Raw genomic sequence first — 26,366 nt, 5'->3', positions numbered from 1 at the left:
TCATGGATTGAACACAGCATTACGCCCCCACCAAGAACCAACCACACCGCCTGCCACAGACGGGCCCTTTATGTCGTCCAGGAGAGCGACCACCACCTCCACCACCACAGCAACATTTCCACACACCAATGAGACAACGCGGCCAAAATGTGGCTCCGACCCACACGCTTCGATTATGCACGTACCGTGGCTTTCCTGATCGCTGCTGTCAGCACGTCTGAACCAAACTGTGAGGAACATTAACATAACGTGATCATGTCTCACTGAGGAGAGGATGAGGCCAGCAGTGTTACGAGATATGAGCATCACTCACACACATTTGTAGTTTTTAAGTATAAATCGTAACCTAGATGAGCGAAGACAAACAAGCAGTGACTGCAAAGGTTCGAGACAAAACGATTCAACGAATCCTTCATTTTAATGCCGTCTTCTGCTGCATGGCGCACAGATGAGAGAGGAGGCGTTTAGCGTCAGCGTGGTGCGAATACCTTGATATTAGAAGAATGGACCTCAGCCAGGAGGATCTGCTCGGGCTTCAGGCTGCACAGTTCACTCAGCTGTTTCTTCAGCCCGGTGTACTTCTCGTCCATATTCAACCTCAGGCCGTAGCGCACGGGCGTGGAGCCGTCCAGCTTGATAACTACAGACACATCGCAGCATAGCACCGTTCAGAATTTGTTCTTTAACAAAGAAATAGGTTTTAATGACCACACAGCACATTTTTATAGATTCACTTAAAAAAAAAATACAAATCCAGCAGAGTGTGAGAGAATGAAACAGCGAAAGGTGGACCTCCTATAAGAAGGACACATTACTGCTGCAGGGCTTCAAACAGGCTGCTGACAGAACGAGGGAAACATGGTCAGGTCTTACGTCCAGGCTGGAAACATTTGTGTACAGTCACACTTCCGGCAAGGCTGCCGGACACTGGCGCCACCGGGCCCTCTGACCACCACCAGTAGGCAACGGGTGAAGTGTCTTGCCCAAGGACACAACGACCGAGACTGTCGGAGCCGGGGCTCGAACTGGCAACCTTCCGATTACAAGACGAACTAGCCATTTCCAGCAGGATACAAGCTTAAATCATCGCAAACTGGTTTCTCAAACCTGTCATTGAGTTCAATGCACTAAAATGACCTACAGAACGACCTAATGTCAGTTTCGTGGAGCAGCTTTGTGGATGTGGTGGGAGAACAAATCTGCAGCAACTGTGTTATTCCATCATGTCAACAAGGACCAAAATCTGAGACGCTAAGAATTTTATTCTGAAGCAAAAAGGGAGTCCAGCCCAGTGCTAGCCTGTCTGCCTCCAGCTTTAACCACTAACACTGATCAGTTCTGCAGCATTAACTCTAAGCACAGTTGATTTCTGTTCATCGGCCTGCTCACCGGTGATCTCCAGATGCATGGAGCTGTCCATGGGCAGAGGCAGAGACAGGAAGTTGAAGGGATCAAAGCGAGCGCTGATGTGGCCGCAGGTCTTACACTTCACCTGAGACTTGAGCTGTCCGTGGAACAGGTCGACCACGATGGAGCGGTTCCTACGCAGGTGATTCTCCCACGCCTGAGAGTGGAGAAAGCATAGCAGACCGTCACCAGATCATACGCTGTTAATTCTGTAAATCCCAACATCAATACGGTGCCTTATCCTCCGATTCAGACAAAGAGATCGCAAAGGCTGTGAATGAACATCGACATCCCTCTGAAGAGGGGAGGGCTCGCTTTTCAGCTGAGACCACAAAGCCTGAGGATAGAAGTCAGAGCCGGCCTATCCCCCATTTCTCAGGTTTTACCCAATTTTATCATCTATCTCCCAACAGAGTTAGCTGAAATAGTTCAGCTACAGTTATTGTACCGTTATAAGAACATTACTAGTTAATGCCACTTTAACAACACGGGGAAGTCCTTCCCTCTGAAGACATCCTTTCTTTCTTTTTCTTGGTTGTGGTAACAAATAACTAAACAGCAACAGATAAAATGTGATTTGTGCCACTGCAGACACCTACAGTTTCAGAAAAATTAATAAATAGTATAAAAAAAGACAGTAAATATGATTTGAAGTGAGTAGAAGTGAGGACAATGAGTGTTTTAGCATAAAGGGATTGTTTTCATACCTTTCTTATTGTTTTTGAAAAGCAGCCCCTGCCCATCACACTCCCACCACCCTGTCTGACTGTTGCTGTCATGTTCTTTATTAGAAAATGCTGTGTCTGTTATACACCACATGTAACGCAACCCAAACCTATGGGCTCAAAATGTGGTCACAAATATTTTGTACTTGCAAAAAAGATTTGTGTGTGGACTTAGCCAAAAAAACCCTGCAAGTTACAAGTACGAATTTTGACCCTGTTTTTCTTCCTTTCATCTGATTGGTCAATGTCATGTCAATCACAAATGTAACAATCCAATCAGAGAACAGATGGGTTTGGCTGTCGAGGGGCGTTTTTTTTGAACTGCAGGTCCTTGAAGGGAATAAATGCCCTTTTACATGCCAACCCAGCGTTTTCCTTCATCACCACGAAGGAAAACAGTCTGTGGTCGTCCGAGTTTGGTGATTTTTGTGTCACAGGTCTACGTGTTTAATACAGGGACTTCCACAGCCTTTTCAACAGCGCTGCGGACCGCGGGGTGGGGGCGGGCAGTGTTTTGGAAATGACAGTCTTCATCACAAAGCTTTCTTCGTTATGAATTAGCATACATGTTTTTATTGAACATTTGAAGAACTAGCAAAAAAACCCACAAACTCTTGTAGTTCACATAAAGTCAGAGATAGAAAAGACAAGGAGCAGGTGCATCTAGTACAGGTAGAGCTGCTGCAAAAACCCACAGAGCCCAGCAGCCAGCAACAAATTCTGGATCCTTTGCTTTTAGTTAGCAGTTAGCATTAGCAGCACATCCTGCGTCCGATGTGAAAGGACTTTTATGCTGCGCGCTGTGACTCACAGCAATGGTCCTGGGTCAGCTCTGACTTTGTGTTAGACTAATCCTAAAGTAATGATGTGTTTCTAACCACTGATATAGCACAACTTTATCCTTTCAACAGCTGCTGAAAGTTAGGGGACCTAGCTGCTATCGGATATTTATATAGAGATTACCCTTCAAGGACCTGCAGTTCAAAAAAAGCGCCCCTCCGACAGCCAAACCCATCTGTTCTCTGATTGGATTGTTACATTTGTGATTGACATGACATTGACCAATCAGCTTAAAGGAAGAAAAATAGGGTCAAAATTCGTACTTGTAACTTGCAGGGTTTTTTTGGGCTAAGTCCACACACAAATCTTTTTTACAAGTACAAAATATTTATGACCACATTTTGAGCCCATACAAACCTTCCAGAAAGTTCAACTTTTGTCTCGTCAGTCCATTTTCCCAGAAGCCATCATCAGTATGTTTTTGGCTAAATGTGAGACGAGCCTTTGTGCTCTCTTTGGTTTGCGTCATCTCATTAAAAACTAAAATGCCAGAAGGGATTTCTTTAAACACAGATGCCATTTTTCCTCAATCTCTTCCTCATTGTTGAATCATGAACTCTGAACTGCAGTTCTTTGTTGTTCTGGTGTGTTGGTGACCTCCTGGATGAGTCTCAGCCTGGCTGATCCTGGAAGGTTCACCGCTGTTCCAAGTTTTCCCATTTGTGGATAATTACTGTCACTGGAGTCCCAAAGCCTTACAACTTACTTTGTCATCCAATGAAAGGTGTCAGTGACCTTGTTTCTCATCAGTTTCTTTAGATTGTTGCTTTTTAGGCTGGAAGATTTTCCAGAGGTTCTATTAAGCTGACAACAGGACTTATAGCAACTAGAGATGGCACGATACCACTTTTTTATGTCCGATACCGATATCATAAATTTGGATATCTGCCGATACCGATATGAATCCGATAGTGTTTTTTAATCAACAAAACTGTTTTTTAAATATCTTGCTGCATTTTGTATAAGTTCATACTCAAGTTTAAAACAACAACTACACTAAAGCTATTCTGTTATACCTGTATGCAAAAGAGAATATTTCATAGTTCAGCAATACTGATCAATCTAATAAACTTAAACCTGCACCATCCTCCCTATTCTGGTATTTTAAAGAGTACTTAGCATAAATATTAAGCAACCTAACTAATAGGGTTCCAACTCCCAGCAACAACAAAAATAAATAAATAAAAAATAGGGAACCACCCCTCACACTCCACCTCATGATGCTTAATCGACGTAATCAACCTTAATTTGATGCAGTGTGAAAAAAAAAATGCACAGAAATCAATTATTTTTCAAGAAATATTAAATAGATTCAACATCTTTCTTCAACAAAATTGCAGACTGCACAGATGGTACCTTCCCAAAGGAAAAAGTACTATAGCTTACTAGGGTATATTAGACTTAATAGTTACTATACACAGTAATTGACTTCTATTCATTTTACATCAAATTAAAACTTTGGGTGTCAGATAATTATTTATTAAAAGCTAGACATTTTAAATGAGAATAAGAAAGAAAAGTATGTCTTTGTGCCCCCTTTTCCCTGTTCATGCCCTATCGGCCCCCCTGGCTAAACTTTGCTAGATCCGCCCCTGCACAGTTACCAGCGTCAGCTACGTAGAAAAAGATCCTCGAGTAGAAAGTAATATTAAATAAATTCTAACAACAGCTGATCAAGCTTAAACGTGCTGCTGTTGTTCAGCCGCTGGTTTCCTCTTTCTGGTGCAAAGTGGGCCAAAAGCAAACTAGAGAGACGGACTCGCGACAGAAAAGCCGATCAGCTGATCGTTAAGCAGTTTCATGATTGAAGTAGCAGCAGGAGAGGCAGTCGCTCCATATATCGCTCGTTAAGCTTAACGCAGGAATGCTTTACATTCAGAGATGGACTTACACACTTGCTTTACTTCTCTCGGGGATAACTTTGTCGGAGATGAAATGCCGGGTTGCTAGCGAAGCTCCACATGCTATCCAGACCACCGACAGGTCCTGCATGCCACAGCCGCTCTATCACGTGATGCATACTGCTCCGACGTGCTAACGTTCTGAGGTGAGTTACGGCGTGTTGCAAGTTTTGTGAGGTGCTTTCGTGATATTTAATGGATCGGATTACATTTTTTATTTTTCTCCGATATCCGATCCAGTAATTTAGGTCAGTATCGGACCGATACAGATACGTAATATCGGATCCGTCCATCTCTAATAGCAACCAGTTAATTAAAAATATAACAATTGGCAGCTTTCCCTTGATAACAGATGAAGTCAACATTTAAAAACTGCATTTTGTATTTGCTTCACTTCTCTGTGTCTAATAATAAAAATGATTTTGTGATCTAAAAACAGCAAACATGCAAAAACAGAAATCAGCAAATGTAACCAACAATAAGCAGCGTTGGGGAGTAATGGAGTACATGTACCAGCGTTATTCAAAATACAAAACACGAGTAACTGTATTCTGTTACAGTTACCGTTTTAAAAGGTTGTATTCACAATACAGTTACTTTGTTGAAATAAAGGGATTACTCGGCGTCTTTTCCTGTTTCATACGTTAGGCTGTCCCCTCTCTATTTCTTCACGCCGGTGGAAACCCAAACACGCGAGGCTCAATCTCACGGCTCGTAATGACGTGAAGGAATATTTTTTAATTATTGTTCAAAAAATGATTTAATATGAAGGCAACAGGCAGAGTGTGTGACTCCATATTTGGCAACTTCCAAACGTTAGCCGAGATCACCTGCAGCGAGGCTGCGGGGCTCCGATTGTCCTGCAACATTACGCCACAGGGACACATACGGACTCAGTATTTCACTCAGTGCTGTAACGTTCTTATGAACATGATCACTCTTTTGCATTCACTCGTATGAAGCTCTCAGCTTTTACTTGTACAGTGAATTAAGCACAGCCGGCTTCCCTGACAGGAGTGTTTGTTCATCTTTAGAGTTTGAACTCAGTCGCTCGAGCAAAGATCCTGGAAGTCTCAACACAATTTACCCGGTTGAAGGCTATAGCTCACCTGGCTGTGCAGGTGAGGCTACTGCAGAGGTGTGGCTTAAAATCCCGCCCAGATCATTACCGACCAACCTTTGCTGCTACGTCTAATTAAAGGTTCTCTCTCTTTTGCTTGTTTTTATATTTATTATCTATCATTTGAATTAAAGCTCAGGGACTCCCCCGTTACAGTGTAATTACCTGAAATGTTTAAAATGATAATCCAGATGTTTATTATCTTATCAACCAAAATAACTTATTCTTGCTCCAATTAATCAGCAGTGTGAACTCTGACCTCAGAGGCCACCTCCCAGTCTGGCCGACCATCGCTGTCCTTCAGCTCCACGTACGGCTTCTCGTGGACTCTGTTCAGGTCTTCGTGGAGGCCGTCCAGGAGGAAGGCCAGCAGCTCCTGAGAGTCCTGCTGCTGGAAGCCATTGAAACGGGGGGCGTACTTTGCTATCGTCCACTAAAGCAATGAATCATAAACTCTGATTAGAACATAAGCACGACAAAACATAGCTGAGCCAAAAATATCATCCCACACTATCACTTTAATATTCTGTGGCCTCCTGTGGATGTGCACCCGCCTGCACATGAAACTCTTTTTGTGACTAATATATGGGAAATGCTGCAACTTCTCACCCTGAGTTTGAGTGGAGCTACATTCTTCTGTGTCCCACTCCACAGCTCCATCACCAGGTCGCCGTAACACTTGGCCATGTGACCTCGCATCCCAATAGGATTGGTTCTATTGATACACCAAAAAAACAAAAGTTAGTTAAAATGAAAATGTTTGTTTTTCCCCTCATTGTTGTTTTGTATTCATTATGAACAGTTGGTTTTCTGTTTTTCTTTAAACTATATCCACAAATACGCAATAAAATATTTTGAATAAAAGGCACCTGTTGAGCTCGTAGAGGTGTCTCCCTGAGAGGAAGTAGTCTGTGAGAGGCTTGGTGTTGCTCACACACTGGATGCTCGAGTTCATGAAGCAGGTGTTGCCAAGGTTACTGAGGCCAGTCGCCCCTTTCTCTGTGGGAACTGTGTTGGGATACAAAGACGTGCTGTTCAGATGCTAAAATGCTTAACTGAAGAAAAAAAGAGTCATACATACAAGCACGTATGACTTCAATATGTTTTTTACATATGAGAATAAAGGACATGAGGCCAAACTGTCTTTGAACGCTTAGACAGGAGTCCTCAAAAAACAAACACCTAAACAAAGAAACAAAAAACCTTTGAACTCCAAGCACTTTTGCTTTACTTCAAAACAAACTTTATACAAATTTTAAAAATGGATCAAAGGGTTAAAAACATCCTTTTTTCCTTTTTAGACATAATTCTGTATACTTATTATTATTATTATTAAAATGTATTTAGTGATATAATCTGCACTGGTCATAGTTACTTCTTGGATTTTGGAGTTCAACATTTTCCAGAGCTCGGGCGCCGCTTTAGCTCACTAGACCAAGCAACCATATTGTGGTGGATTTTTGTGTGATATGTATAACTATGTAACTATATACACTATATATCTATGTGTTCTGAACATATATATTTTAACTTTAATGCAGAGTCTTAAGCACAAGACATTTTGCTTCACCGAGGTTATTAAGGTTTTACAGTAACAGGGCAGTTGATGCTGTTGAGAGTTCGCCTGAATAACTCTCCAGCTCCGGGAACTGACCTTCACTAACACACTCAACATCTTTCATGCAGCACAACCAAAACAGTAACATTGTAACAGAGATCCTGAACACATCACGATAAAATATCCTATGATATAATCACACACACACACACACACACACACACACACACACACACACACACAGAAGTGTTTTTATATATGAGAAAGCATGTATGTTATACGATTGTGCCACTTGCTGTATAAGATTTAATAATTAGGATTAATGTGTGATGTTTGACTGTGTCATGACCTATTGTGATAAGCCAGAGCAGGGGGTAGCCGGAGTCCTGACTGGCCTTTGGCCAAGACCTTGGCCGCTACCTGACCCCTGCAGCTGTGTTTGGATGGGTGGGAAAGTTACCCAGCAGCAGGGGGATACTGGTCCCTGTATTAGGGGACCAGAGGACACCCCCAGAGCTCTTTTTCCTCCTGCTGCTGCCTCCTGTCCGTCTCGGTGTTGCTCTGCTGTCTGTGCTTAAGGCTGTACACCCCGGGGTTTTGCTTTGCTTGCTTTCTGCTTTGCAATTTTCTTGCTAAATGTCTGTATGTATTTTTCCTGCTGTTCATATGATTCAGTGTATTAAACTCTGTTCCAAGAATTCTACTCTTTTCCAGAGCATCTTTTTGAGTGTCTTGATTTTAATTGGATCTAAAGAGGTTGGATCCCCACATCGTTGGTGGGAGAAGGTTATTAGGGTGGCTTCAAAATTTGCGACCACAATATGAGGCCGCGTGGCTGAGAGCGGCCGACCCGAGGCCGTTTGCCGCATGTCTCCCCCCCGGCTCTCTCGTCACTCTACCCTTTCAAATAAAGCTGTACAAAGGCCAAAAAATGATCTCCAGAGCCTTTTCTTTAGAGGCAAAAGCAGAAGAAACATTACAGCTTTCACCAAAGCGGCGTGCTCTAACCATCAGGATATCATGGCGTGAGCTCGCTGAGAAACAGTATTTTGGATGTTTGTGTTGCGATTTCTTTCTCAGCTTCATTCCTGTTACCCTGCGCTGCTGTAACCCTTTACGAGCCAAACCTGTGTGAGCACTCGACTGTGCTCGGTCGACTCTGCAGCTCCCCGTTACATCTCTGACCTCAGAGAGGGCTTTGAGATTTCTGCTGTTTCACTGCTGTGATTCCACACTGATGACTGTAAGATTTAAACGTCACACCTGTCTGCTATAGTTAGCATCCTATCAGAGCATGCCAGCGGTTGCACAGTGCGCTCTTTAAACTTACCTTTGTGTCTGTCCATCTTACTACTGTTGGCAATGAAAGACATTTCCTCAGGCCAGCTCATGTCTTTGTTCCTGACTGTGGAGAAACAAAAGACATGTTTGTTCCACTCTGCTGTGCCGTGATACAGAACGATCAGCAACTCTGGGGAGAAACAACACCTTCAATAACCAGCTGCTGCTCATCCTGGATCTTCAGGCTTTCCAGTGTGTGATCTTCATCATCCAGAAGTGTGAGGTAGTTCTAGTGGACAACAGGTAAAGGAAACAGGAGAAGATTGGTTGCAGTTCATATGGCTGTTTAATAACTTTTGACTTCTTTCAGCACTGGGCTAACAGCTCTGCTCAGCTTTCTTCTGTGTCAGCTTATTTTAAAAGCAGCTGTAGTCTGGGCCGGGTTAATCTGCAAGAAGGTCCTGGGGGGCAAAACGATCTGAGGCCACAGACTGCTCCACACTGAACGAATGCACATATAAGTTCAGACTTACCACCACCCCCAACTTTCAGCTACATAATAATGTCTACAGGAAGCATCTAGCACTCTGCTTTGTAGCAGCAGTGCTTCCTGCAGGAGATTCAAGTTTTCTTCAATAGAAATGGGATTTAGGGAACAACACAAGGCTTTTAAAAGCAGTGGATTTCTCCCTGTTAAACATACTTTCATGCAGTTGGATGTGCGCTTTGGGATTCTGAAAGTGTTCTGACACTGGGAATACATTTTCCTTTAAAATGCATTCAGTGTGCTGCAGTAAACTCTAATAAAGGCTCGTATGGCCTTCATAAACAATAATCTCTCCAGGTCTGTCCAGCACTCTCATCTGAAGCTCTGTCCTACGAAACGCTTTCTTCTCTGTTTTCCTTTTAAGCATCTCATCAGCTTCATGACAGTAAAGCTCCTGCAAACATCTGGGCCTGTTGTGTTTCTGGTTGTTCTCTACTTTCTCTGGAAACCAAAGCAGACATTGGCTAACATATATCTAATATCTCATCAGAGCCCAAAAATATAACAACAGTGTGTGTGTGTCTCAAAGTCCAGGGTTAAATAGCGGGGATCGCTGTGAGAGATTTGATCCTCACCTCACTGTTGTAGAGCCAGAGCCTCATGTCCTCCTCCTTGATGCGGAGCCTTTGCGACAGGTACAGGTGGATGTCCTTAATGGTGCCCATGCGGCTGAAGCAGCCCGTGTAGGCCAGCATCCTCTTCAGAGGAGCGTTGGGGGATGGCACGTTACCTGCTCGAAGAAAGCAACAGTGACATACCCCAGCCACGCTCGGATGCAATTATTCATTCACACTAATGTCTGTTCCCATTGGCTCTCACATAATCACTGTTCATCTGTTCACAGGTTGGCAGACCCAAACAGCTGATCGGTACCAACAGCAGCATGTTGCTGACTGAGGATTAGTTGTAAGAAAGCAGCAAGAAAAGGGCAATCAGTGCAGGTTTGATTGGTCAATCAACTTAGTGAATTTAGAGGACTGTGTGTGGATTAAATCAAACACAAACCAGGCAACATTAGTCCTGTTACAATGAGATTGATTGGAGGGTTTTTCATGTGCACAGCTTTGTAATTAAGCATCCTATAAACTTGGTGTGATGCTTCACTGCCGCCTACAGCTGTCAGGATTACATTCTGTGGAATATGAGGTATAAATTAGATCTACAGTATATCAGATACTCGACTCCATGCCTAACAAAGGTCTGAATGCCCAGCAATGACAGCGGCTGCCCAGATAGCGTGAGTCACGATGGAAGCTAAAACTCAGCGGGCTCTGTGAAACCTGTAACCAGAAACTCGATCTGTTGACTTGATTAGTGCCGGCAAGCTCGGGGTGAGCGCTGAGCATCTCCAATCTGATTACAGCTCGAGTGACTACGCACGCCTACGCATTTCGCCTCGTCATCTCGCCGCAGTGGGACATCTTTTGTTTACAGGTGTCCGTTTATACACTATGCAAGAGAGAATGAACCGCTGAGCTGAAAATCAGGCATCGCTTACTGTGTGAGTGGGTGGGTCTATAAATAGAGTCAACCGGGAGCGTTTTACCTCATATGGCTGAGCAGCCATCTACCTACAGCTCACTCACACCTGCTGGAAAAGACTCCAAGAATCTGGAGAAAGAAACTACTGACAAAGCTAAAAATCAATATTGGGCTGCAAGCTGCCACTGCCATGTGTTCATGTCACCCAGTAATTAGAAATGAAGGTTGAAGTTCCATCAAACAAAGAAGAATCAGGAAATGAACATCCAGGCCCAGTAAGGCTGCTGGCCTTATGGTTTTAAAATGGACCGAGGCACAGAAACTGCTTTGTGGACCAATGAAGAGAGGGGCCACTGACGGTCTAGGGTGCATCAGAGCCCTTCCAGCACAGGTTTCACATCTGGAAAGGCACCATCAGTGCATAAAGTTACAGTGAAGTTAGAACCTGCAAGTGCACTGGAACAATGCACACTGCATGTATTACCACAGCGTGGCTTCATACTAGTCGGGGCCCTAAAACGGCAGTCCAGACCTTTGACCGACTAAAAACACTGAAGACCCCACAGGAGCAGGCGGAGTCGTCTCGGACAAGAACGAAAGCATCACTGCTGTCCTCAGGTCTGTTTACAGGTGCTGTTGAGACAGGAAGCTGCGTAGCTGTGAACTCGCTGCAGTCTCCGTGTTTTAAACGTGTTCAAAATGAGCTCATAGTTTTCTTAGTTTAAACATCTGACGTTGTCCACAACACGGATCAGTGAGAAAATCATTGGGTTTTTTAGAATTGGGGACGTAACCATAGCAACAGGTTTTCTGCTGACAGGAAGCACATTTCTTTATGTGGTGATGGATAACGTTTAGAAACAGCTGCTGCTCCCTGTTTGGGGTTTTCCTGAAGTTTCCTCATTTTGGAAATTGTTCTGAAAAGCAGGGAGACCGAGGCGACTGTGATTACGCCGCTCACTGCTCCACCTGCTAAATAACACTACGACGAGCTGTGTAGATGAAAATAAAATGGTTTGATTATTCCAGTGTTAGACTGATCAGCATTTCTCCTTTGTGTGCCGTGGGTTCACTCCAGAGAATCGCCTGGGTTGGATCAGTCAACTTAAAGAAGATTAACGGAGAGGAGGCGGGGGATGCGGGGTTGCTGAATGAAGCACTGTTCGACGGCTTGCTCTGGTCTTGCTGCAGGCTTACGTTACCTCTTGTGGGGGGTAAATTCGGTGGGAACATTCGCAGGCTGGTCATACCCATATTGACCCAGATGTTGGACTGGGGGGAGCGCGTGGCCGGCTGCTGGCGAAGGAAGAGGAGGTAGCGGGGGAAGAGTTCCAGCTCCGGCTGGCCTGTCTTACTTTCCAAGATTACCTGCAGGGGAAGGAATTTCAAAGGCCCATGAAACATTCTTGTACTAATAATCAACATAAAACACAAGAGACATGCAGCACATCTGAATATAAACCTTTTTTCTGCGCTCTTAACTTTAATCTGCACTTAAATCTGAAACCATGTGACTTCTACGCAGCTAAAGTGGAGTACAATAAATGCACGTAATACTAGTAAAGTAGGATATTTACTGAGAGAACATGTGCTTACTACCTGCATGTTGCTGAAGTTCAACAGATGACCTTATGTACAATATAAAGCCCCTGAGGAAACTGTTGTTGTGATTTGGAGCTTTATAAATAAAGCTGAATTTGACGGCAGTGTGGTAACCCGTGGAAACGTCACCAGTGCTAATGACTGTCACAGTCGTGGTTCTCTGTGCATGCTTGGATAAAAGCGAGGGAGTACAAAAACACACATGTGCTGTATTTATTTTTATTGAATTTGTATAGAAAGCAGCTACTTTTGAACTTCCAGTGCACTTTTCAGTTTTGCCTACACACTCATTTGTTTGCTCATGGATGACCTGCTCCAGCCCAGCAGCTGACTGATTATTCCCAGGTACTGCATCACAGTGAAAGTGAAGTTCATTAGCTTGTGAGTGGTTTGCTGTGTTCACTCACCGGTCGCGGCAGGCTGAGGTTGGCACCGTACCAGTGGTAGAGCGCCCGCCACACAGGCTCTGGCACCGTCTCAAAGTCTCTACGAGGCAGCAGCTGCAGGGAGCGTTTTAGCCTGCCGCCCTCCATAGTTAACGTGGGCGCCTGCACAGGACACGGGACACACATCAGCATTCGAATAAGGGCACAAAGACGCTGGTCTGTCTCTCTGAATTACGCATAATAAAAAGAGACAGCACCCTGATGCTACACACGAGCAGAAATGCTGCGATGATTACAGAAAGATAAGACAAAAGGAAAGAGAGGTGCCATCTGGCCCCGCGGAGCCTTTGCCAGCAGATGAGGAGCGACTCCAAAACAAACCGAGAAAGAATCTGGTCATACGGTTTGGGTTTGTTTACACGTGCTAAAGATTGCAGACGCCCTCATTGTCAAAAGCCAGGACCACATCTGTCTGTTAGACGCACAGCTTTGTAAAACATGATGCATGAGCACCACCCAGAATGCAAATCAGGAGGGAGTGCAACGCTGCTGGAATGAGCGGCTTCTCTGAGCTCGTGTGTCAAACATACGCTCCAGCTGAGCTGTGAACGTGATACGGGACGCGCGCTATGCCTGAAAAGCTGCGACCTTATTACAGCCATACTGAGTTAGTCCTTGCCTTCATGGGGTCAGTGGTGACCAGAGGCTGGTTGTCGATGGCTCCAGGTCTTTGTGCTGCCAGCTGGGAGGGGAGGTGGCCGTTGGCTCCAGAAAAACACTGATTGTTGTTGTCTGAGACGTTGTGCTGACGTGCGAAACAGCTCTCTGTGGCTGAGGCTACCTGTGGGCTCAGTGCTGCTGAGACAGAGAGGGAGCAGAGCAAATACATAGTACAAAAATAACACCCACGATTTTCATTTTGATCTACAATCCGTGATGTGCGGACTGACCAGTTTCTGTAGCCTCTGAGGCACTGGACACGGCATCGGGTGACCTCTCCTCGGTGGGGCTGACGTGGCCGGACGTGGCCGGTCCTCCCAGGCTTTCAGGGAGGGCAGGCTCGACGGTGGCCGTGGCCATTGGAGTTCTGAGTGAGCTCAGGATGGACGGCTGTTCCACCACGATGCCCTTATGCTCCTGAGGGGAAGACGACACAATTGGCAAGATTGTTTACCGTGAGAGCCGCTATCACGTTTTATCTTACTGGCTGATGGTCACTGCTTCTGTCCCAGTGAAGTTACAGCACAAGATGCAACGATGAGTCTGACACACTGACTGGAAGTGCATGAATGGAAACAGAAACTGTCGCAGATGTTTTTAAGTGGGGGAAAATATAAATACATATACCACTGCTAAATCGCACACACCCGAGACATATATAGATAATAACAGGACAGCTGTCACGCATGTAATGGCCTGTAGCTAAGCTTTGTAGTGATGTATGAAAGTGAATGAGAGGTGAAGGTGAAAACAGGGCACTCGACTTTAAAAGGCCCCGGATAAACAAATGCATGGAGTAACGAGATTGTGACCAGTTCCCGTTTAGGTGCAGAAAAGGCGACTCAAAGAGTGTCCGCTGAATATTCGATCCTGTGCCGTTCACCGCACAGCATCATGGGACGCTGCCTAACATATGTTAACCACAGTGCTGTCAGCTATTAGCAGCTATATTTAAAGCTTTCCCCATAATGACAATGTTTGACAACCTCCCCGTACCCTTAATGACAAGTTGTGACATCTTGGTACATATCAGAGGTGGTTTGACGACCATCAGAACAGGTTCCAGGTGTTAGACAGAGATCAGACTCATTTCTAACGCGCGCTCAATCATTTTGCTCCCGACGCCAGAAACCTGCTCAGCTCAGAAAACAGAAACAGACGTCTGAGGGGAAAAGAGCTCAATAAAAACTCCCGTTAATGCACTACTTACATATTTAACGTAGTCTTTCCACTGCTGCCACCACAGCATCGAGATGAGGAACCAGTTCTGGCCTTGCTGCAGCCCATGTCTGCTCTCCCTCTCTAACCAACCCCTACACACACACACAAAGGAGAAAATCACAAATCGGACCTTTCAACCAAACAATGACTGGACAGGTGGCGAGGACAGGTACGTACCTGATGATTTGCCCCTCCTCCTCTGGAGTAGCAGGCCTGAGCCCCAGGACTATGTGGCACACCTGAACCGAGATAAAGATGAAAATACACGAGGATAACGAATAAATACTCAACTTCAATGTGAACACTGTGTGAGTTTTAAGACTGTAGCATCTGGGTGCTGACCTGAAAAAGCAGGTTCAGGAACTCGTTGGCCAAAGCGCTCTTTACACTCCAGATCTGGTAGTCCTCGAGGGTCAGGTGACCCAGCTGGTGGAGAGTGAAATAGAACCAAGGCGAACATAATCAGGCACGCAACTCTGAAAATAAACACTGCTGTGACACCTTCGAATAGCTGTGGGTAAGATAAGGTGGCTGAGGACTGCGAGGTTATTGTCAGTGAGCAGCCAACACTCACACGGCCGCGTGAAAAGTGTTTGCTTTTTCTGAATGAGAGCAATGATTTCTTTAAAGCTGCAGACGCTTTAAAAGCCTTAAAAATTAATCATGAATACTAATGAGCATTTATGTATTTAGAGGTTTTGCACAGGACTGTGTTCCAACGACGATAACATGGAGCTGTCTTACCTTAGTTGTGTCGTGCATCTTTAGGATGTCTTCTACTATGTCTGACACACTACTCTGCAGCTCCTGCAACAGCAACACAATAGATCAGCATGCAGCAAAACACAGTAAGCGCCTCGTCTTAACCTCCTCCAGATCTGCAGCAGGCCATCACTGAGCTCCCGGACAGTCTGACGCGCAACCTGCTGACACTCGATGCTCTGATGTCTCAGACTTGGATTTAGGTTGGGTGAGCATGGGAGCAGTGGACGGCACCACTTCGTTCATCCTTTGGTACCTGACTGCGCGTTTGCACCACGTGAGGCCGGGCATTGTCGTGCACCAGTAAGAACCCACTACACCAGAGCAGGGTCTGACAGTGGGTCAGTGGAGTTCATGCTGGTACCTGATGGCAGCCAGGGTGCCGTTAACTAGCCTGTAGAGGTCTGTATGTCCCTCTGTGGATATGCCCCCCTACTGAACAAGGTTACATGCAACAATGTTCCCCATGACTCATTCAGACCCTTTTACATCTGTCACATGTGCTCAGGGTGAACCTGCTCTCATCTGTGAAAAACAGAAGGTGCCAGTGATGGACAGTGGTGGACCAGTAGAGGATGATGGGCTCTCAGGCCACCGTCATGAAGTCTGGTTGTTTGGTCAGAGACATTCACACCAGTGCTGGAGGTCATTTTGTAGCTCTGGCGGTGCTTATCCTGTTCCTCTGTGCACAAAGGAGCAGATACCGGTCCTGCTGACGGTTAAGGACCTTCTGGAGTCGTGTCCAGCTCTCCTAGAGTAACTGTTGGTCTCCTGGAATCTCCTTCATGTTCTTCAGACTGTGCTGAAGCAAACAGCAATCCTTCTGGCAATGGCAAAATATTGATGTGCCATCCTGGAGGAGTTGAACTACCTGTGCAACCTCTGCAGGGTCCAGGTATCGCCTAATGCTACCAGTAACGCCCCTAGCCAAATGCAAAACTAGTGAAAAAAAACACACGAGGAGGGAGAAATATCGATGCTGATAGTGGAAAAGTTCACAAAGAGAACAAATTTACAGATTTACATTCTATTTATGCTGAATGTGCATATTTGCATACGTCTCTTAAACAGATCAGAAAATATTTTGTTATCAGAAAAAGAAAAACCTCTCTCACTCACAAAACCCTGACTGCTATAATTACCTTCCACAGTTAAAAGAACAGAGCACAGTTCTGTGCATGAGTCAGGTTCCAGTAGGCATAAATATGAAAGTTCACCCTTGATCGCTCTGGAGGGTTGTGTGCGTGTGTGTGACAGTGTGAGTTTACTTACAGGGAGTAAGTCTGTCCGATTGTCCTTCCACACCTCCAGCAAGGCCACCACCATTTCATGAAGCTCATCTCGAGACAGAACCCCATCACGGTCCACATCAAACACTTTAAAGCAAACTGGAAGTGAAAGAGACCAAAAAGACGTTTATGATGTTGATGAAGCACCACGCCGATGCATCGTGCCGTTCAGTGTACGAGCAGGAAATCCGACACGCTGCCACTGCTGCCAGTGCAAATGTAATTTCAAGCACCAGTGGAAGTCCTGATGAGAGCGGTCCATGACTGTACCGACCGATCGGGACTTTCTTTAAGGAAAAAAAAGACATTTAAACCCTGGATATCAGCTTCAACTGAGAAACGGGCTTGTTATGGGCAGCGGTGGGATTGTGTGGGGTGTCTGTGTGGATCTGAATCCACAGTGAGCCTTACATTTCTGTCTCTCAGCAACAGGCCCCCTGCAGCATGCGGAGAGCCCACAAGAGATCTCTTTAAAGTCGATGTGATTGTCCCGATTTTCATCGAAGGCGTGAAACAAGCCTAAAAAACAAGATCAACAACACATAACATTAGGCACGCTTAAAGCAGGTCGTGTTCTCTGCTGAGGTCGCGTATTCAAAGCGAGAACGCCACTTTGGTCTCGTTTCTTCATCATTATTGCAAAGCTATGCAGATATGAAAGTGAGCAAGTATCGTCTTACCTTCACTCAGTGACGCATGAATAGGAGGAGAGACGAGAGGAACGAAGGTTTCCAAGTCAAAGCGGCCGGTCCTGGACTGAGCTTTCAGCAACCAGTAGCGCTTCTCCAAGTCTATAATGTCAGACTCCTCCACTGCAGGAGACGCACAGAGACGGGCAGTCAGATATTTGTCACTGAAGGATCGTACTGCAGGCGAATGTTGCACAGTGACATTTGATTGAGCAGTTTCTCCACACTTTCCAAGAATTAGGAACAGCAAATCAGAAAGTTTTTATGAGACAGGTTTAAAGCCTGTTTGGACTTTCTAAAGTCAACGCATTCATCCAGAGACTGCCAACATATACATAAAGTGAAAACGGGACAAATGCAGAAGAACAAAATAAAACAAAAACTATATTTCTTCCTGAGACTGGCTCCAGGACGTCCGGTGTGCTAACACAACTGGCTGGGCTCCATCCACCGTTTCTGGGGTGTTGGTGTTTCTGCATCACTAAATGGAAGCACGGGACAGATGAGGTGCTGTGGTACAGAACAGCCAAGAACACGAGAGCCAAACGTCGTGTTCTGTTAGTCTGTTGCTGGGAACTCATAAACAGGTGTGTTAGTCTGTACACTGCTGCTCACAGTTGATTAAATCAGCATGCCAAACAAGCTAGCTAGTATCAGCTGATAACTTCACTCCACCCCCTTTTGCTCAAGGTCACTTCAAAATGTCACGTTGGAAGCTGACGGAGCCGTCTGTGTTTTTATTTCAAACAATATTATCCTGGTTACAGTAACAAAACTATGGAACAGCTGCCACGCGGCTACACGGTTACTGTCTGCGGCACTGAGCCACAGAGCCAAAACGAATGTGTAATTTAAAATGGAACAACAAAGAAACAGTTGAAACACCGCAGATCTGAATTTGACCTGATTTCTGTAAATGACCAATCCAGCACCGTTGATGTGAGAATGGAAAGATAAAAGCAAACTGTATTTTAGATCGTCCAGATGAAAGCCGTTTGCAAACATGCACTGCAGACCTGAACGTCTCTTTACATGTGAGGCGCATCAGCATGTCTAATGCAGGCAGATCAGCTGTTAATGCAGCCCAGCGTACATGAAGCATCTGCGTTAATCGTTATCTTTTTCTTTACAGGTTATTAAGCTTAATCGGATATTTTTACTTAAGATGTGTCGGCTAAAACTTCTAAACTTCAAACCTTCTTCTTGCATCTTCATTACTGATGCACATTTTTCTCACGTCATGCAGCTCTAACTGAATTTTATTACTGTACAAACCATGCAAACGGAGAAAAATAACACTGTGTACTGAATCATAAATATGGTGCTTGAGGGCAAAGAGGAAAGAAAACACGGGAGCATGCGATCCATAAGTGATGCTGCTGACAGGTGAGGGAAGAACTTCTGTGGGAGTATGGAGGAGCAACACGACACGAGCGCACTCAGATACTTTATCGTACATCAGCAGAAGAAAGGATCTCCTGGGGAGAACCAGGCTGTCTCCACTGCCTCAGCAGAGCTCGGTCATTATCCTCCACTGAGAAACAGTCGGCCAGCTTCTCCTAGCAGCTCGTTTGGTTATGTTCCCGTCTACGTTCACATCTTCTCCATGAGAACAGTCTAAAAGGATGAAGGTCGTTCTGTTTCCTTTCTGATTTCTTTAAACGGTTTAAATAACTAATACAGAATGAAAGCATTGCAACTGCTGCAAACAAAACAGTGACAAAAAGGTGTGTGAGAAGACACGCTGAACACTAGTTCAGTATTTAAAGCGCTGTGTGTGTTTATGGCTTTAAGCACGTTGCTCAGTGAGACTGAGAAAGAACCAATAAATTGATAATATTGAGCCTATTTCATGTCAGCAATGAAAGCCGGCTAAAACGACGACTTTGTGGTGTCACAACTCTCACTGATTATAACAGAGCGTTTTGTTAATGTTTAAAGACAGGTCAGGATGTTGTTCTTTCAGGTGTAGCCCAGGTGACGTTTAACCATCCGAAAGAAAGAAATACAAAAATTTATTCAAACGTGTCATCGGAAATTTAATACAAGTCCACAAGTACAAATTTAGGATCATATAAACTAATTATTGCTAATTAAGCAATTACATTTGGTGACCCTACACACACACACACACACACACACACACCATCAGTAAACCCAGGGTAGGGTTATGCAATGAGCATTGGGAGAATTTGCCTCTGGTTGTCACAAAGTGATACGGATCAGACCGATATAGCACATGAAGCTCCGCCCGGGGTAACAACCAGCCTCCTCCTTTAACTTTCTAATCTGCAGCTTAAGCTAACTGGATTCAGCAGCTAGTCAGCTAGCCTGTGGCAGGTAGCCAAAATGATAATAGTTGTCAAACGCAGACGTATGAATCAAATGGCCGGCACTTCCTGGTAGAAACTGGACTGTGGATTCTCGGTCAGGTGGGCTGAAAGCTTGTTTTTAGCAGCTACGGGTAACAAACAGGTTGCAGTGATGGGAGGCAGGTGAAGCTGAAGCCCAGACTTCTCTCTGACTCAGAGAAGGTTTTTATAACTCTCTGTAGTAAAGACACGGACGTCGACACAGCTCGACGACCTTTCTCACTTCCTGGTTCAGACATTTAAAGTTAAAGGAAACACTGAATACAAAACGAATGATTTACACCAGGGACTGTACGGAGACTGCATGGAGGAAATGATACAAGCCAGAAATATTACTGAAGGCTCTGATTCAGTCAAATGACGGTCTGACTGCTAATCTATAAAACTCACGAGGCTCACTTTGGATCCACTCCTGCACATCTCCCATCCACCATAGGCTCACTTCTACAAACACTGGCGTAGACTCGAAGACACACAAGAGCCATTCTTTGCTGGATTTAACGTCTTTATAATGATGATGAGCTTCAGTTTAGCAGTCTTCTCTTCTGAGTACGTGCATTAACTTCTACAGAGCCCAAGGACCTGCACTGCTGCTATGCTAGATGTGCTACTCAGATGCTGGTACGCATAAATCTACCAACGAAAAACAAATCCAGGTACTTTTCATTTGAATGACAAAACCGATCTGATGACGGGCCGTTACACGTCATGGCGCCCTGCAGGTCTGATACCCACCCAGAGGTGCTACTCTGTCCGAGTGGCAGCAGAGATACCATACCATTATCCAGGGAACATCCTTACACAGGTGTTGCCACCGCCAGTACGTAGCACAGCAAAACTCCCCGCATCAGCTGCCTGGAAGGTTATTTCCAAGGATTTCTACTCAAATAACTCCAAGATAGCATCCAAGCTAGCATGTTAGCAGCAGATTCACCGTGCTAAGCTCCGCCGCGAGTCACGCTTTATGTTCTCGTTCTGGAAAGAGTCATGAACCAGGGCCGTGTCAGTCACGCTCTCTCTTCATCTCACACTCACAAATACAGATCAAGAGACGCAAAGGTAAGAGGATAAGCTGGTAGCAGCCAGATTAAAGACAACCTCAGCTTCTCTGGACAACACAGCTTCTTTGCAGCCATCTGAACTTAACGGGCTAAATTTACTTCTTGGTCTTGTGAAAACACTGACCTACAGCAAACAACAGAACGTGCTTTTGTTTGACGTGCCAGCAATCACTGCTGTTCGTACGATCGCTCCATCGTTACTCTCACTGTAACTGTGAGATGCAAATGTGGAAAACTGAGCTAAAAGCCACAAACCAATGTGACACACCCACATGCATCTCTCTGTGTTTGTGGAACAATGTGGATCTAAGGTATAATGAGGTCAGGGAATCATGTGGCATGAAGTTGGCTAAGAAATCGTTTTAGAATAAAGTTTTTAAAAAATCTGATTTGTGGAGACGTGTTGACAGAATAAGTGTACTGCTACATCACACACTACTTCTTTTAAAAGACTTTTTGCAAGCATAGACACACTATGACCTGCTTATGTCGAGCTTAGTATGCGAGGACGTCCTCAACACAATAACAGTAACCAATTTTTTTCTTTTCTTTTTTGTCTTAAACTCTTTGTCGTAGAGTAAAAACTTGCTGTTTCTGAGTGACGTAATCATGTTTTTAGACACACTGTGCTGTAGATCAAACGTCTGGGCTGGTAATAAGGCTTTGTATCTGCAAACCACAGCGTGTTTCTAAAGTGAACTGTAGGGTATGAAAAGGTTTCATTATCAAGCCTTTTTCAGCTCCTTCATTTTACACAAGCAAAGCAAAGTTTCTTTCATCAGGACAATATCTTTAAGGACTCGTGTAACGTCCTGTACTGCACACGCTGCACTATACTACACTTACTGACCCTGAACAGTCTTTCACAAATCAATCAGTAACATCAGGCAGAAATAAAACCACCCATTCAAATACTTTTGTTACATAAGAGCCGGCTGGGACAGAGGTGGCTGTCAGCATGGGAAGACACTCGACAGCATCAACATTCATGTTCTCTGGTTCACACTTTGACAAGAACTCGCGATTCATATGAAGGAGTGATGGAGTCACGAAGCTGGAAGACGACATGAAATAAGAATCGGGGTCAGTGGGTTTAAAAACAGCACGTTTTAAGTGTAACGCTGTCGGAGCTGGAACGCACGCCGGGAGACGTTTGTGGTGTTTCCTGAGACGTTTGCTCTCCAAGACCGAGGACGGAGGTGCAGGAAGAAGAAGATGGAAATGGGAAAATGTCCGTTTCACTCACTACGATATGGCAGAACATCACACAGTGAATCTATCACGTCCCTGAAATATTTCACTTTTAGTCCCTGCTTTTTTATTTAACCTCCCACTGAGATTCAAAACCTCTTTCTTAAGGGAGACCTGGCCGAAACAGGCAGCAGCAAGTATCTCACAGTTACAAATATTACACAATTAAACACAGGCAACAACAACAACAACACACACAAACAAAATGTAATTAAAATGACATCAGTCTCATTGAAACAGGTGTGGAAGGATCCTGAGTTTTAATTTTTCAGTGGTTCTGCAGCTCGGTCCAAGCCGAGGGTTCAGTTCGTGCAAACAGAACAGAAAGCAACAAGACGAAGAGAATAACCACCAGCACGTTTCGCTGCTTCGAATTCAGGAACAAATATTTACAAATAATCAAACGTTCTGCGCGACCAATCAGACGGGGCTGCACCTTCACATGCAACAGGCTCCTCCCAGCAGCCTGTGTTTACTGGTATACAGTGTTGGTCAAGTTACTTGAAAAAAGTAATCAGTAACTAATTACTGATTACTTCCCCAAAAAAGTAATCCCGTTACTTTACTGATTACTTATTTTCAAAAGTAATTAATTACTTAGTTACTTTTTAAAAACACGATTTACAACCTGAATAGGTGATAAAGTGATAGATCTTTCAGCCCAATTCTACTTTTTCTGCATAATCCATCATACAAAATGTAATCAAATGGAAAAGTCTCTTTTTAAAACTTGTTTTATTAGTTTTAATCTTTTAACTTTATGCATCAAGCAAAGATTAAATTATCTGCAACATTCTCTGACTGGAAGAAATTAGTTTAACATTTAAACCTATTTTCTGCACATTCCAGCACATAAAATAAAATAGTTTTTGTGTTTACACTCAGTCTTTCAAATAGATGCAAGTAAAACACAGCAGAAAATAAATAAAGTCAAAGACTCAGCGGTCCTGTTGCTCTATTTTCACCTGTAAAGCAGGAGTGAGGTAGGCGGAGGTTTACCCTGGTGCAGGTGTGCCGCGGTCAGTGGAAGAATCCGCGAGTTTCTCTGTGAGTTTCCCATTACGTCGTAGCTACTCGGTGCTTGTTGGAAGTTTAGGGGATTTTTTCGCTGTAAAAAGAAGTTTTCTTCCCACGCACAGCGGACACTAATGTTTTTGTCACTTTTTATGGAATCAAACTCAAAGTAAGGTCAGTACTTCCACGCTTTAAACGCTGCACGCTCATACTCTCTCTGCACTCGATATGTGATCCATTGTTGATCTGCACACAGCTGTTGTCACTAACGGCGCACTCGCTTACGTCACTGTCGTGAGACATTCTCGCAAAAAAATTACGGTTTTAGTAACGCAGTAACGCAGCGTTCCTACGGGAAAGTAACGGTAATCTAATTACCGTTTTTGCAATAGTAATCCCTTACTTTACTCGTTACTTGAAAAAAGTAATCAGATTACAGTAGCGCGTTACTTGTAACGCGTTACTGCCCATCTCTGCTGGTATATGTCATCACCTTCTAGCAAGAAACCTCCACATCTTGGCAGCAGCTGCTGCTCGTATTAATGCAAACTTTATACCAACTTGTGGTTCCTGGTAGCATCAGGAACACCATCAGCACAAACTGCATTCCCACCACTCAGAAGAGTCTGATGCTCTCCTTTTCCCCTTACAAACACTACTCTTCAAACCAGCTCTAACCTGCTGAAGTTTTATTTTTTTTAATTGTTTTATTTATTAATCCTCCCCTCCGCTTTAACAAGCTACAAGCCATCAATTTTCTTGGAGCAGTTTCACATTAAAAGCTTTCTAAGTTATTCTCTGTGGAGCAACATTGGTTAGTAAGGCCTTGTGCATTGCAGAGTTTGGCCAGGCAGGTCAGAATTTCTTGTAGTGACTAAAAATGCTGAATAATTATCCAGACTGATTCCAATCCAAAGTCCATCTAAAACAAACCAGGTATCAAATGAACACCTGAGCGTCTCAAGTGTGAAGTAAACACATAACATTCAGGCGCACTGCTGCAGGACGCTGTTTTAGGGGTGGCCTTACGGTGTGTGACGCCCGCTAGGGTCTGGTAGAACGTGGGCGTGTCGCTGTCATCCGTCAGCGTGACACACACTCCTCCCGACAGCAGCCATCTGGACAAAGTGAAGGCTTCCTTGTCCTGCAGGAGCCAGTTCCTGAAGCGATCGTAGTTGACCTTGTCTCCCTGCACAAACAGAAAGGCAAAATGAATCTGCTGTCGCCAAAACACCGATCGCCAGCCGTGTGCCGAGTCCATCCCCGTTTGGCTATTTAATGAGGAAAGGCTTTGGCCCATCGCTACGGACTCATTAGCTATTGTTATTCATCAGTCAAAGTGTTTTGGGGTTTAGGGCTTTTAAATTTAAACTAACAAATTACACAAAGTCTGACAAATTGAATCATTCGGTCGTGATGAGAAGCACCGACTTCTGCTTCTTGAACGTCTTTTTCCCCCAACAGAAGTTTACTGACATTTTAAAGAAGTCAGCTCATCAAAATGAGTGACAAGTGCCGGGGCAGGACTGCAGAAAGTAGCCAAGGACGAGGGCGCAAACATAGATAAGGGAAATGCACTTTGCTTCACATCAAGGTGGAAGCTCTATTCAGTTGACAGATGTCAGTTTCACGCTGCAAACATCAAACAGAGAACGACAGACGAGGCTCTAATATAAGAAACCTGATGAATCGTAACGATCCCCGATGAATGCAAATGTTCCCTCGTGCACAAACTTAGAGCTACTGTAGGAACGGCCTCGTGCACACCTGGACTACCAGTGGCCGAGGCAGCAGGTAATGCAGCCACCCCTTTAAAACCAAAGTGACACTTAAACATGTTATATGTCACAATGGCTTTGCTAAGGCCTGAACTCTGTATGTGTGCTTCAGTCAGCGAGATGATTGGCACCACAAACACAAGCTGGTCAAAATAGAGCGAGCCGAGCTGCAACACCTCCCTCTAGAAGGACTTGACTTAAATTATTTTGATACTTCAGCGATAAATAATGTTAACAGCTGCACATAAACTGTGCAACCACATTACGTACATGTGTGTGGACGTTAGCCTACATGCTGGTGCTAGCACTGCTAATGATAGCTCCAATAAACTCATTGTGAAATCATTGAGTGATATTTATTGTGCTCCAAGAAGGCTCTTAAATACACGTGCACTATTTTCAGTTGAACCTTAGGTTTGCCTTCTTTTGATGTTTTAAAACTCTTTACAGCAGCGGTCGCCACAGACCGGTTTATGTCCAACAATATTTTCACGGACCGGCCTTAAAGGTGTGGCGGATAAATACAACAAAATAAAACCAGTGCCGGTGTCGTGCCAAAGGAGGTATCCCCGACAATGTTTCCCCTGTGCTGGGAGCACGCAGGAAGTACTGATGTTTTCATTTTGTGAAAAAGTGAAAAATTAGTATCGTTACATTACCATTCAGTTTGAGGGTTACTACAGAAAATTATATATTTATTGCTCAGATGGGATTATTTTAACAAACCATTAACATTTTGGCTGATAACTATTTTTATTCTCCTGTAACTTTACTATATAAAGAGCTAAATCCTCCAAAGTTTCAGGAGTAATGCGTCATAATAAGAAGTGTTTGTGAACTAAAAATCAGCAATGTGGGAGACCGTTTGTCCGTGATTTGGACAGTCCAGCTTGTGCTCCTGACGCAGGGGAAACAAATTCTGTCGGGGGTACCAAGTTTGGCACGACACCGGCACCAAACAAAAAGGAAGATTTATTCATAACACACAGGAAAAGACGCAGGGAAACCAAGTTAATGATAAAAACGATAAAAGAAAACGCTGAAAGCCGATAAAAACCCTGAAAACCATGAATTCCCCCCCCGGAGCCTCAACTCTTGTGGCCCAGTACCAAACGACTTTTTTGTTTCTCCTGCACACAAACAATATCCCGACTCTGTTTAACCCACAAATAAGCATCTAAACAAATGAAACAATCAGTCTTGGACATGGATTTGGTTAGTGGTGATTTCAGAAGTGAACATGTAATTGCAGAAGGATAATAATGGACATAAACATCATCAGGGGAAAATGCAACACCTGAGTATTAGACTTTATTGTGTTGTGTCTCTAGAGATGTTTGCATGCTATATATAAATGCCA

The 26,366-nt window shown here is 44.3% G+C and overlaps 1 protein-coding gene across 4 annotated transcripts in view; it reads right to left on the bottom strand.

Annotated features, from left to right (window-relative positions):
• The window catches only part of usp32 (ubiquitin specific peptidase 32), a 66,923-nt gene that overhangs the window by 9,408 nt on the left and 31,149 nt on the right, over positions 1-26,366 (bottom strand). Inside the window, exons 5-25 of one of the 4 annotated variants that reach the window (XM_082504234.1) lie at positions 24,258-24,417; positions 17,522-17,653; positions 17,253-17,360; positions 16,825-16,940; positions 15,535-15,597; positions 15,133-15,216; positions 14,968-15,029; positions 14,780-14,882; positions 13,800-13,986; positions 13,529-13,707; positions 12,871-13,011; positions 12,112-12,229; positions 9,955-10,109; positions 9,040-9,121; positions 8,882-8,956; positions 6,863-7,001; positions 6,603-6,708; positions 6,253-6,426; positions 1,390-1,564; positions 489-640; positions 186-227 (exon numbers count right to left, since the gene is read on the bottom strand). In XM_082504234.1, coding sequence (XP_082360360.1) covers positions 186-227; positions 489-640; positions 1,390-1,564; positions 6,253-6,426; positions 6,603-6,708; positions 6,863-7,001; positions 8,882-8,956; positions 9,040-9,121; positions 9,955-10,109; positions 12,112-12,229; positions 12,871-13,011; positions 13,529-13,707; positions 13,800-13,986; positions 14,780-14,882; positions 14,968-15,029; positions 15,133-15,216; positions 15,535-15,597; positions 16,825-16,940; positions 17,253-17,360; positions 17,522-17,653; positions 24,258-24,417 — 2,553 coding nt within the window. The remainder of the gene's footprint in view (positions 1-185; positions 228-488; positions 641-1,389; positions 1,565-6,252; positions 6,427-6,602; positions 6,709-6,862; positions 7,002-8,881; positions 8,957-9,039; positions 9,122-9,954; positions 10,110-12,111; positions 12,230-12,870; positions 13,012-13,528; positions 13,708-13,799; positions 13,987-14,779; positions 14,883-14,967; positions 15,030-15,132; positions 15,217-15,534; positions 15,598-16,824; positions 16,941-17,252; positions 17,361-17,521; positions 17,654-24,257; positions 24,418-26,366) is intronic. The other 3 variants (XM_082504235.1, XM_082504236.1, XM_082504237.1) reach the window with 3 other exon arrangements.

This window comes from Aulonocara stuartgranti, assembly GCF_965226115.1.
Source record: "Aulonocara stuartgranti genome assembly, chromosome: 14".
In the NCBI taxonomy this organism is placed as follows: Eukaryota; Metazoa; Chordata; class Actinopteri; order Cichliformes; family Cichlidae; genus Aulonocara; species Aulonocara stuartgranti.
This window is presented reverse-complemented; position numbering and strand designations above follow the sequence as displayed.